Source organism: Chelonia mydas, chromosome 2, assembly GCF_015237465.2.
Source record: "Chelonia mydas isolate rCheMyd1 chromosome 2, rCheMyd1.pri.v2, whole genome shotgun sequence".
NCBI lineage: Eukaryota > Metazoa > Chordata > Testudines > Cheloniidae > Chelonia > Chelonia mydas.
The window spans coordinates 226,713,616-226,727,462 of record NC_057850.1 but is presented as its reverse complement, the minus strand read 5'-3'; the positions used below and the strand labels follow the sequence as shown (position 1 = coordinate 226,727,462).

Sequence of the window (13,847 nt, the reverse complement as noted above, 5' to 3'; positions counted from 1 at the left end):
GGGATAGTTGAAATCCCCCATTATTATTGAGTTTTCTATTTTTATAGGTTTTCTAATCTCCCTGAGCATTCCACAGTCACCATCCTGGTCAGGTGGTCGGTAGTATAGCCCTACTTCTATATTCTTATTATTCAAGGATGGCATTTCTATCCATAGAGATTCTGTGGTACAGTTTGATTAATGTAAGATTTTTACTGTACTTGACTCTATGCTTTTGCTCATATGTAGTGCCACTACTCCAATAACATGATCTACTCTGTCATTCCTATATATTTTCTACCCTTGTTATTACCATGTTCCATTGATTATCATCATTCCGCCAAGTTTCTGTAATGCCTATCATATCAATATCCTCATTTAATACTAGGCACTGAAGTTCACTCATCTTAGTATTTAGACTTTTAGCATTTGTATCTAAGCACTTATAAAATTTGTCTCTTTTCAGGTGTCTACCGCTATGTGATGTAATTGAATCGGATTCTTTTTTTTTTCTTTTCATTTCACTGTTTTTCTTCAGTTCCTACCTCTACTTTATCAACTTCCATCCTTACCTCCTTATTAGGATATAGCAGTGGTTCCCAAACTGGGGTTCATGAACCCCTGGGGGTTCGCGAAATGTTACAGGGGGTTCTCTGGAAAAAATTCCCTAATGGTGGACAGAGCTGTCCCGAGGGACTCCGGGCAGCACAGGGCCAGCAACCCAGAGCCCCAGGACTTCCAAGAGCTAAGCAGATCAAAGCAAGCATATCTATCACACTGAGGAGATTTAAACTTCAAGACTCCCTATAAGAAATGGAAAGGGAGATGGATATATTTTGCTGTTTTTAAAATTAAATAGGCAGCTAGTATTGTTCTTTAATTATTATTAATAAATAAATTTAAACAAAGTTTAAGCTTTGTTGTAATATACATTGTTTGCCTGGACTGCTCAAGACATGAATGCTTGTGTAGGAGGAACTCTTTGAGTTGGCTTCTTAAATACCTTCATGCTGTTTCACATCTGAAACTCCTTGATGAAACATAGGAGCCTTGTCTTATAACAGGCTTATTCAAAGTGATAAAAGCTACAAAGAGTGTTGCCGTTTTCATAATGTACTGTAATGATAAATAATAATAATAAATAGTGTGTAATAAGCATGTCATAAACAAATTTTATATTTCCAAGATCACTGCTTTTATAATATATACTCAGGTAAAGGAGAAAATTCCTGGAACTATTCATTTTTAGGAGGGGGTTTGCAAGACTTGACATTTTAGTGAAAGGGGTTCACAGGTTGTGAAAGTTTGGGAACCACTGGAATATAGAGAATCCTTGTTAATAGCGCCTTCCCTACAGGATGTCTGTCTGAACTGAGTGTTCTCCGCACCTCTCGGCTTCCCCCCAGCCTTTAGTCTAAAAACTCCTCCTCAACCTTTTTAATTTTACATGCCAGCATCTGGTTCTGTTTTGGTTTAGGTGGAGCCCATCTTTCCTTTATAGGCTCCCCATTTCCCAAAAGGTTCCCTAGTTCCTAATAAACCTAAACCCCTCCTCCCTACAACCTAGCCTCATCCACACATTAAGACCCTCCAGTTTTGCCTGTCTAACTGGCCCTGTGTGGAACTGGAAGCTTTTCAGAGAACGTTCCCATGGAGGTCCTGGACTTCAATGTCTTCCTAGCAGTCTAAATTTGGCCTCCAGGACCTCTCTCCTACCTTTCCCTATGTCACTGGTATCTACATGCACTGCAGCCACTGGCTCCTCACAGCACTGCACATAAGCCTGTCTAGATGTCTTGAGAGAGCTCCAACTTTCACACCTGGCAGGCAATTCAGCATGGTGTTCTCCCAGGCATCACAGACCCAGCTATATATATTTCTAATGATCAAATCCCCCATTACTATTACCTGTGGCTGGGGTTTTGGGCCCCGAACAGCCCAGATGGGAGAGGCCTGTTTATGTTTTCTTTGTAGTCTCTGAGTGATTAATCCTTCTCTGTCACTGAGGGAGTGGAGTGAAGCAGCAGGATTTAGTATATGTCAGTTGCCAACTGAATTCCTCAGTAGGCAAACGAGTATCAAACAGAGGAGTTTGCAGGAGGGAGTGGGTTCCCAGGTCCAGCTCTATACCAGGTAGTGGAATGGATGACAGGGGAACAACAGTTATGACCTGCTTTGGATGTACTATGTCTCCCTTTCTGCTGAAAGACTGAAGAAGTTTCTGGTGCATGAAGTGCAGGAGGAGAAAATAACATGGTCTGGAAGTGGACATTTCAGCACTGCATAGCATCTTAGAAAATAAAGATTTCTTGAACAGCCAGATTCTGAAATTGATTCCACAGACACCACAAAGGGAAGGCTCATCGATAAGGGAACTAGAGAGAGTAGAAGGTAAAGAAGCAGATGGGTGATTTGTCACAAATAGGGGAAAGAGAAACAGGAAGCATTCAACTTGGGTAGAAGTATTGAATTGGTTTGAGATACCCAGTGAGTCAGGGACCAAGGGACCTGTCTCTGGAAAAATGAAAGCTGCAGGGGACATACCTGGTGGGTGTCTTTGCAGTCTGAAGAAGGCTGCTACCAAGAGAGGTTCTTCAGCCATAATAGGAATGGGTGACTCATGGGAGAGACACAAAGGAGGGCACCAGCTAAAGGGGGACATGTGACCTCCCCATGTAAGCCCCCATGTGATTCCTCCACACCCTGCCCCATCCCGGGAGCTCTGCGCTCTCCCCATCCCACGTTACCTGGAGGGGACTCTGTCCTCCTGCTGTGCCGGGAACCGCAGCGACAAAAGGAGCAGAATATGGGGCCGCTGGGTGGCCGCACGCCAGCAGCTCCTCTGGTGCAGCTATACTGCCCCCAGCCCTTCCACGCAGCTGCATCTGCTGTCTGGGGTGGGGTCTGTACAGCCCCTCTGCAGGACGGGCCTGGGGATGGTACCAGTACAGCCACGCTAGAAGAGCTGTCTGCATTGGGCGCTGGCTCCTAGGAGCGGTGGCCTCACATTCTGCTCCTTTCACCGCTGTGGTTCCCTGCTGAATGCCCCCGCAAGTGTCTGGGGAGGGGCATGTGACCCTTCTTGCCCCTCCCAGGCATTACCTGACCTCTGTGACATTTTATGCCCCAGGCTAGAGCTGTCAGCTAGTAAGCCACGCAGCTCTCAGCTGCTGCTGGTGGTGGGCCCCAGTACCTCCTAGACCCTTGGCAGCAGGGGGACCCCACAGCTCCCAGTCACTGCGGGCGGCGGGGGGGGCACACCACAGCTCCAGCTGCTGCAGGCAGTGAGGGGATCCCAGAGCTTCCACTCCCTGTGGGTGGTGGGGGCTCCTGCAGTTGCAGCAGGTGGCGCGGGGATCCTCCCGCAGCAGCCCAGCATTGGCAGGACTTCCCCTCCGCGCCCCCCCCCCCAGCTGCCCGGCTGGGGGCCTCCCTGCTTAGCCCCAGCCAGTGGCAAGGGGACCCCACCACTGCTCAGCTGCAGTGTGGAACCCTCCACAGCTCCCAGGTACTGGAGGGAGGACAAGGGGACCCCAACACCCACAGCTGCTATGGGTGCTGGACCCTCCTCCCTCCCCATTTTGTCCGGGATATTTTTAGTAAAGATCACAAACAGGTCACAGGCTTCCATGAATATTTGTTCACTGCCCGTGACCTGTCCATGATATTTACTAAAAATATCCCTAATAAAATCTGAGCCTTAGTCATAAGTGACTCCATATTAAGAAGAGTGGACAGATAATTCAGCAAAGGGCGCAAGGATAATAGGACAGTGTGATGTCTCCCTGGAGCAAAAATATGAGATGTACCTGTAAGTTTTCACTGGTGATGGTACATGTTGGAACCAGTGATGCAGCATCACATGGTACTATGCAAATTACAGAAGACTTCAGAAATCTTGGAAGAGAGCTAAAGAAGAGAAAAGGCCAAATGATCTTTTCAGAGCTCCTTCCAGTCACACAAGCAATGACAGAAGGCAAAAGCCAGAAAGTATTGGAAGTGAACAATGGGCTGCACAACTAGTGTGAAGCTGATGGTTTTCATTTTGTGGAACAGTGGACCACTTTCCAGTGGAAGAGGGAGCTATATGAGCAGGATGGCCTGTCTCTCACAGATAGGGGGTGTTACGGTGTGATTGGACCTTTAAGAGAAGTGAGGGCCTAGTCTGTCTGTGACTGCCTAGGGGTAATTGACTGCCCAACTGTCTGCTTAATGGTTAAGTAGTAAACAAGCACCAGGACCCTAATGCAAAGGTTATCCAAGACTAGTTAGAAAAGGCATTCCCAAAGAGACAGGAAGCTCCTTAGGAGAGGAGTTCTCAGGGGAGTTCCCCAAAGCAAGCAGCCTAGAGGGGGCATTCTTGGAGACAGGGAACTCCCTTGTGGGACCACCAGAGCAGGGAGCCTAGGTGCTGCTCGGAGAGATAAGAAGTTCCTAAATGGAGATCTGCAGAAGGCAGGCATTTAGGAAGACTTGGGGAAAGGCTCAGCAAAAGGATTCTCCAAACAGTGGCCAGAAGCCCAGCCTGCCAGGAACTGTGTGCTGTCCCGGGGAAGAGGTGTAGCTGACAGTTCTCTGTGGACCCCTGACTCTGGGGAAGGACTCTACCCAGGTAGAGGCACGGGACTTGACTCCAGGGGGCAGACACTTGAGTCAAGAGAGCCCTGCAGGTAAAGGGCCTGGACAGAGGTCAGCAGTGGACTGAGGTGGGAAAAGAGAGCCTCAGAATGACCCTGTCTCCCAGCTAAGATGCTGGGGTGGAGGTTTGCTTATGTTTAGTGTTGTACCTTTTTAAAAAATAAATGAGACCCTCTGAAGAGGGTGCTCTTCAGTACCTGAATGCCTGCTTTGTCATGTTTATATCCCGAGTGAGGGGAAATCAAGGCAGGGCTCACCTGCGGTGCCGTGCCTGACAGCCAGGGGGCAAGCCAGGATGGCCTGTACTATAATGGGGGGCTAATAATCTCATTTGGAGACTAGCTGGAGCATCCAGGATGACATTAACTAGCAGTGCAAGGGAAGAATGCTAAGAAGGCCAGTGTGGTACAAACTCAAACACATTGTGTCACAAACAAATTGAACTGAAGTGGCGAAGGATTTTAAGAGAAGACATTTTTCAACTGCTTATGTATCAATGGAATCTGAGTATCAAGCAAAAGGTATTGGAAAATTCTCATTGATGCAAAGAAATTTGATATAATTGGCATTACTGAAATCTGGTGGGATGAGTTGCATGACTAGAATGTTAAAACCACTGGTTTATATTTAAGAAGGATAGAGTGGTTAAAAATGGTGGTAGGGGGAGAACACTCCATTAAAGACACCCTTGTTTGTTTTAGAATTATTGATAACTCAGAACCACAGAATCTTGAATGCATATGGATCAATGTGCGGACAAAGCCCAGGAGGAGGTACTGGTGGAGGTCCATTACAGACCACCAAATCTCACTGGAGAACAGGATAAGCTACAAGATGAGACCAGTAATCATGACCTGATTGCATTCAATATGGGCAAACAAAGGACCGTACCAACCAGTTTTATATATAATTTAATGCATCAAAAGGGCTAATTTCCCAAAGCTGAGGAAACATGAGTGAAATTGACTGGGAAGAAAAATTTAAATAGAAAAGGGTAAATGAAAATTAGAGTTCTTTAAGAGGAATATATGAGATGGCCAAAAAGCCACAGTTCATCAGCCAAGAAAGAGGACAGCTATAGCTAAAAGCTGATCCTGGTTCAGTGGTGAGGTGAAGGCAGCAATTAGAAATAAAAAAAATGAAAAAAGAATAGATAGATATCAATTAATGTACATTAGATGTTTTGAAGTCTAGAAAATTGAAAAGGGAAACGAAAGATACCAGAGAAAAATCCATGGTTACCAGGGCTAAGGACAATAAGGAAGGTATTTTTAAGTATAGTTCCAACAAAAGAAATACTAGCAGTGGGACAGCTGGCCTGTTACTAGGTGGAGATGATAAAACTGTTAATAACGATGCAGAAAAGGCAAAAGTAATCAATCGATATTTCTGTTCTGCAGGATGATGTGCTTGTATCAGAAAAGGGTGATAAAGTGCTTTCCAGTCCAGTATTAACCAAGTTAGATCTTAAACAACATCTGCTAGGCTTAGATGTGTCTAAATCAGTAGGCCCAAGTAACTGGTACCCAGAAGTCCCAAAAGAGCTGGCTGAGGAGGTCTCTAGCCCATTGACGTTAATTTCTAATAAATTTTGGAGTACTGGGGAAATCCTAAAAGACTGGAAAAGTGCTAATATTGTGCCAGTATTCAAAAGGGGCAAGTGGGATGACCCAGTCACCTAGCTAACTACAGGCAGGTTAGCGTGACATCAGCCCTGGGCAAAATAATGGAAAAGTAGAGATGGGATTCAATTAATAAATAATTAAAAGATAGGAATATGATGAGTGCCTGTCAACATGGTTTTATGGAAAATAGGTCTTGTCAAGCAAACCTGATTTTATTCTTTGAGGATATTACAAGTTTGGTTGTTAAAAGTAACTGAGTAGATAGATGTAATAGACTTTTGTTTGACCATGTACAGCATGACATTCTGATTATAAAATTGGCCATATACAATATCAAAAAAGCACAAGTTAAATGGATTAAAAACTGATGAACAGACAAATCTCAAAAATTAGTCATCAATGGAAAATCAACATTAAATCATGATGTTTCTACTGGGGTTTGGTACTAAGCCTGACACAATTCAACATTTTCATCATGGTCTGGAAGTACATCTAAAATTACTTCTGATAAAATGTATAGATGGCACAAAGATTGGCAGAGTGATAAATAATGAGGACAGATAGGTCATACAGAGTGATTTGGATCACTTGGTAAGCTGGGCACATTCAAACAAAAGTATTTTAATACAGACAAAAAAGAAGTTATACATCTAGGAATAAGAAATGCCATACCTACAGAATGGAGGACCGTATCCTGGAAAGCAGTGACTCTGAAGAGAATTAAGGGGCCATACTGGAAAGCAATTCAATGTGAGCTCCCAGTGCAAAACTGTGGCAAAATGAGCTAATGTTATCCTTGAATGTAAACAGGTGAGTAGAAGTAGGGAGATGATTTTGCCTCTGGGTAAGGTACTGGTGAGACAAATACTAGTATACTGCATTCCAGTGTCCACATTTTAAAAGTGATATTGGAAAAATTGGAGAGGTGTAGAAAAGAGCCACAAAATTATCTGAGGGCTGAAGTAAATGCCTTTACAGTGATAGTCTTTTAGGGTATGTCTACACTGCAATTAGACACCCATGGCTGGCCCATGCCATGTGGCTTTGGCTAAGGGGCTGTTTAATTGCAAAGTAGATGAGCTCTGGGACCCTTCCACCTTGCAGGGGCCTAGAATTCAGGCTGCAGCCTGAGCCTGAATGTGTACACCGCAATTAAATGGCCCCTTAGCCTAAGCCCCACGAGCCTGGGTCAGCTGCCACTGGCCAGCTGCGAGTTTTTAGCTGCAGTGCCGACATGTCTTTAAAGAGCTCACTGTGTTTAGTTTATCAAAGAGCCAGGTAGTAAAGGGCTCTTTACTCTAGCAGAGAGAGGGATAACAAGAATCATGGCGGGAAACTGAAACCAGACAAATTCCAGTTGGAAATAAGGCACACATTTTTACAGTAAAAGTAACCATCAAGGAAAGTAATGCATTCTCCCAGACTGACGTCTTCAAATCAAGATTGTATTCCTTTCTGGAAGATATGCTTTCGCTAAACACGAGTTATTGGGTTCAATAAAAGGAGTAACTGAAATTTAATGTCCTGCAATATATAGGAGGTTAAACTAAAACTAGATGATCCGATGATCCTTTCTGGCTTTAAACTTTATGAATCTATGAAATATGTAAATGTATTCACTGTAAAAAAGCTGAAATGGTAAATAAACCACTGGAACATCATAAGGTTGAATAACTATTTTACAAATAAATGGAAAAGTGTATCTTTCTCTTGTAATAGCTACTAACTAAAGTATAGTAAATGAAAGTTTGCTTTTCATAGAAATGTAGGACTGGAAGGGACCTCGATCGGTCATCTAGTGCGGTCCCTACACAGAGGCTGGACAATACATTGTACAATTGCCCCATCTTGTGGTATAAGTAATGCAGACACAAGTGCTTAAAATATATCTTAAAAAGGAAAAGGTGCATAATAATCTGGACGACAGCTTTCTAAGAATGATTTTTTTTTCAGGACAAACACAAAATAGCAACAAAAGAATTGAGAAATCTTCTGTTTGACTCTTTTAACCAAATTATGTACAAATACTTTAATATTTTATACTGTAATTGGTTTACTGATATTATACATAACTTTAACTGTGATATGTTTACAAAAATAATTATAACTAATCCTAAAAGTGTTGTTTGCTTATTTTTCAAGGGTATATTAGAATACACCCTGATACATAAGTATGAGAAATACGGATTCCTGCACCTGGATATATAAAAGACTATATTCTTCCACACTTACAATTGCTGAAATCAGTGGGACTACTCAGGCTAGATTTTTTGAAACAAACTGATTAATTAAACAGTAATAAGTCACCAGAACCAGATGGTATTCATCCAAGTGTTCTGGAGAAACTCAAATATGAAACTGCAGAAATACTAACTGTGGTATGTAACCTATCACTTAAATCAACTTCTGTACCAGATGACTGGAGGATAGCTAATCTGGTGACACCGATTTTTTTAAATAGGCTCCACAGGTGATCTTGAAAATTAGGGGTCAGTAAGACTAACTTCAGTACCAGGCAAATTGGTTGAAACTGATAATTCTGTTCTTTACTATAAACACATAGATGAACATGATTTTTTGAGTCAACATGTCTTTTGTAAAGGGAAATCATGTCTCACCAATCAACTAAAATTCTTTGAGGAGATAAATGTGGACAAGGGTGATGCAGTGGATATAATATACTTGGACTTTCAGAAAGCCTTTGACAAGGTCCCTCATCAAAGACTCTTACGCAAAGTAAGCAATCATGGGATAAGAGGGAAGGTCCTCTCCTGGATCAATAACTGCTGAAAAGACAGGAAACAAAGGGTAAGAATAAATGGTCCGTTTTCAGAATGGAGAACGGTAAATAGTGGTGTACCTCAGGGATCTGTACTGTGACCAGGCTGTTCAACATATTCATAAATGTTCTGGAAAAAGGGGTAAACAGTGAGGTGTCAACATTTGCAGTTGACACAAAATTACCCGAGATAGTTAACTCCAAAACAGACTGTGAAGAGTTACAAAGGGATCTCATAAAACTGGGTGACTGGGCAACAAAATGGCAGATGAAATTCATTGTTGCTAAATGCAAAGTAATGCACATTGGAAAACATTTCAACTATACATACAAAACGAGGGGGTATAATTTGGCTGTTACCACTGAAGAAAGACATCTCGGAATCAGTGTGGCTAGCTCTCTGAAAACATATGCTCAATGTGCAGCGGCAGTCAGAAAAGCTAACAGAATGTTAGTAGCCATTAGGAAAGGAATAGATAATAAGACAGTAAATATCATAATGCCACTATATAAATCCATTGTATACCCATGCCTTGAATGCAGTGTGTAGTTCTTGTGACCCCATTTAAAATAAGATATATTAGAAATGGGAAAAAAATACAGAGAAGGGCAACAACAATGATTAAGAGTATGAAACAGCATCTGTGTGAGGGGAGATTTAAAAGACTGGGACTTTTCATCTTGGAAAGAGAAGACTAAGGGAGGATATGATAGAGGTCTTAAAATCATGAATGATGTAGAGAAAGTCATCCTGTGGACCTCATTGCCAGGGCATGTTGTGAAGTCCAAAAGTGTAACTGGGTTCAAAAAATAATTAGATAAGTTCAACGATGCTAGGTCCGTCAATGACTATTAGCCAAGATGGTCAGGGATGTAACCCCATTCTCTCACTGTGCTAAGTCTCTATTTGTCAGAAGCTGGGAGTAGATGATGGGATGTATCACTAATAAGTTGCCCTGTTCTGTTCATATCCTCTGACGCATCTGGCGTTGGCCATTGTTGGAAAATGGGATACTGGGTTGATGGACCATTGGACTGACCTAGTATGGCCGTTCTTATGTCTAAGGTACTATTCAGCATGAAGTAAGGTAGAATCTGGCCCTAAATTTGTCATATTTCAAAATAATGTATTCATATTTACCTAGTTTTCTATTGGAAATTTAGTAAAAGTTCATACCTTTAGCAACTGTGTATTTTTGCATTAATTAAAACTAAATAAAAACAGTTTTGATATTTAAAAATTATTATTGGGTAAATTGTAGATTGAAAGTAACAAATCAGTAATTTTATATATAAAGTGAGAGAGTTTAAAACCTTATGATTTCCAACCACTTTCTAGCCCTTTTTTGCTTACGTCCTTGAGTCCAAGTCCCTTTGGTTTAAGCAAGCCAAAACTACTGCTGTGGACAGATGGTAGAGAGAACACTACCACAAAACCTGCCACTCAAAGTGTAACAGATGACTGTAGCTACAGAAAACTGTCCCTTTGTTCATTTTGCTAATGAGTGTCCTCATTGCAGCATGAGACTGAATAGTTAATTATTTGCAGTTCTTGTTTATAACAGATGGTGGAGCTAGAGCTAAAGGTTATCCCTGCAAAGCACAAACCATAAATTGATCTGTGAATAAAATAAGCCTGCTATGTTTTCCTGAATTGATGCATTAAAACAGTAAGAGATAAAAAGACTATATTTTGATTTTAAAACATCGCTTAAAAATTTTACAGTTTGATTCACATGACTATGTCAAACATTTCTAGTTTCATTTATGATGATGGTGATCCTCATGCTTTCAGCTGTTGATGCTCAAATTCTGCCTGGGCAAAGGAACTCATGCCTAAGCCTATTAAGTTCTGAAACAGTTATTTAAAAGGTCTTTTGAATTTGTAAGTTTGTTCTGTAATGGTTTAGAGTTGAACAATGTTAGAGGATAATGATAAATAATCACTCAAATATTTTATTGGCTGTTTTATTAACAACCCCTCTGCAGCTTGTTAGAGACTTCCTATAGGATTTCCAAGTTTCTGGAAAGAGTTCTTGTAAAAATTAATCCTAGTCTAGTAACTAACTAATAAGAATAACTAAAAAGCTGTTTTGTTAGTTTGAAAATCTTAACATAAAAACTTAACAATTTCATTAACTAATATTTGACCTTTCTGGAAATTGCTACTTCTTAGTTAGCAAAAAAGGGGAGCTACAAACTAATTTTAAGGTTGAATTTTTGAAACACTATGGAATTTTATCCACCTGATGCCCAGTAAAATCATTGAGAATCCTGTGGCCAGAACTCTATGTAACACTTTGAAGGTTTATTCCTAAAAGTTTGAGTGAACACAAGGGACTGAGAGGTGATGATTTTGTTTTGTTTTGTTTTTTGAGAAAAACATTTGACATAGTTGTGCAGGAGAGAAAGTTTGCCATAAATATATTCTGCTTCTGAGTTAAGGTTTACATGTTTTCTTAAAAACTCAGAATTTTACTTCCCAAGTTCTAGATACCAGATTCTTACTTTTTATCATTAGGTAACCTGGAAAAGGAAGCCCTACTTTCACCTACTTATTTTTGCCATGTGAAACAAATATCTTAAATTTTATTTAGTAAGCAAAGTAATTAATAACCTGTTCTTTGTTTTTAATATTTTTAAGGCTTTCAGAATTCAGTTTAATAGCCTGGTATTACTCTAAAGTTTTGTTCCAGCTTCCGAAAGCTTTTCTGTAATTTTAAAAGAAATATGTGGCAGTAAAATCTGGACAGCCATAAGACAATATATTCAAATGTTTTCAATAGCTTTGAAACAGACAAGAAAAAAAGAGTAGCTGTCCCAATAAGCTTCAGTTGCATAAGAAGTCTTTTCCATAATGGATGTGGCAAGATTTAAACAAAGGACACGCATAATAAAAATGTAAATGAGTTTGCTTTACTAAAACTATAACTTTAAAGTCTTTTGTTGTATGTTATCCTGGAACCTTCTTACAAGGTAATCACTGTTTGCATAGAGATTTAAACCATAGTCTTCAATAGCATTAAACCCCTGCACGGTCTATGTGTGACAGGCATGCAAACCCATGTTAATGTTCAGAATATGAATTGCCTCTGGGTGGCTCCGACACCAAGTAGAAAACCAACTGTGTTGGTATCAGAAGGCCTGATGGACTCCATGCGGCTCCCAGCCTGCAAACTTCACCACTTTGACATGTGATGTGCTCCTCATGACACTGGCAGCACTGTCACTGAGAAATGGCACAAAGGCAACAAGCCCCCCTCCTTAGCCATGCACTTTGCAACCCCCTGGTGTTGCCTGTCCGCAATCTCTCCTGCCTGCCTAGTTACCAACGGCACTTCATAAACACAGAGGGAAGTGTGGGTGGATAGGCCCCAGCTGCCTTCCTGGACACAGCCTCCATAATAAATTGACCTGAATGATGAGGGCACACAAACAGTATGATATGCATTATTCCTGTCAATAAAATGTCCCCATGTGTTATGGCTTTGTATATAATGTACTGCAGTCTTTCTTCCAGCAAGATCCTATTTAGTCTCTTGACTTTTTTGTGTTCAGATTATAACTGTGTAATAGAATTCAGAAAAGTATATGATAGCTGTGTTGTATAATTATTATATTTGTGCAGCATATTTAAATCCTTGATTCTTTACTTAGAAATACAAGGGTTCTCAATCTTTCAGATTATTTTTGGCAGCGATGATGACAATGAAAAAAAAATACTCAAAAAAGAAAATGAGGATTTCAGAAGAGAGGTTTCTAAACTACTTGATAGGATTTCACATCTTGAAGAGTCTCTGGAACGCAGTGAAAAAGAAAATAATAAATTAGGTAAAATTTTCATGTGATGTTAGGTCAAGTTGACATTTAAATAGAGTATGAATTAAATGTTAAAACCAAAATGCAAATCTAGTATGGTCCAAAAATGTGGTAAGTTATTCTTGGACTTTCTATCAGCTTATTTTGTACTTTTTAATTATTCTAAACTTTTTTGAATATGTCTATTTACTTTTTTACTCATGATAAAAGCTTATTTGTTTATATGGAAGTTGAGACTTCTTATGTTGGTTAACAGAGTTGCTGGAGTTCATAAAATATAACACTGTTGTTTTGTAGTCTGCAAAATTACTAAAATCTGAGAAAAGTGTTATGTAAATATTTATGTTTGTAAATGATGAAATATATTGTTAGTTTTAATTTAGTTGCCTTAAGAGGAGGAGGTAAAATGGACACTGTATATAGAACAGGTTTCTGTGCTTATACATATGTATTAACATACACTTTCTGGGAAAAATATGAATGATATGTTTGTGTAGAAGTCCACAAAAATGAATTTATTTTTCAAGTTATCAACACTGTTTTCAGTACAGTTATTTTACAATATTTTTTTAAAAAAAATCATTTTGTCTTATTCTGTAATTGAGAGTATGTGTGTATATATATAAACACACATACACACCATTCAGGTTATAAGAACAATTAATAAGTTCAGTCTTTACTTTCAAGTTACCGCTAGTATATTGTCAGTGTTAGAAAGCCCTTATGGAAAGCTAGAAATCTATGGCATTAGAACGGAATTTGTGTGGAAAATCTGGCTTCTGACTTTTTTGTACATCCAAATAGATTAGAAATAGTAGTACCTTTTATAGTAGAAAGATGAATTTGACATAAACAGGATTCTTTATTGCTGTTTATCATCTGATTTAATGGCGCCTCTCATCTTTTCATAGTTTTGTTTGGGCAATAAAGAACCACCTGCTAAAGCACTTTGTATTGGCTGTGACTAACAGCAAGGATGTCCAGAACTAGTATTAATGAAAAGCTGT

The 13,847-nt window shown here is 40.1% G+C and overlaps 1 protein-coding gene across 7 annotated transcripts in view; it reads left to right on the top strand.

The window, feature by feature from the left end:
- C2H10orf67 (chromosome 2 C10orf67 homolog) overlaps window positions 1–13,847 on the top strand; it is a 125,959-nt gene that overhangs the window by 32,502 nt on the left and 79,610 nt on the right. For all 7 annotated transcript variants that reach the window (XM_043541328.1, XM_037890846.2, XM_043541329.1 and 4 more), the window contains one exon: window positions 12,705–12,852. In XM_043541328.1, the coding sequence (XP_043397263.1) occupies window positions 12,705–12,852 (148 nt within the window). The remainder of the gene's footprint in view (window positions 1–12,704; window positions 12,853–13,847) is intronic.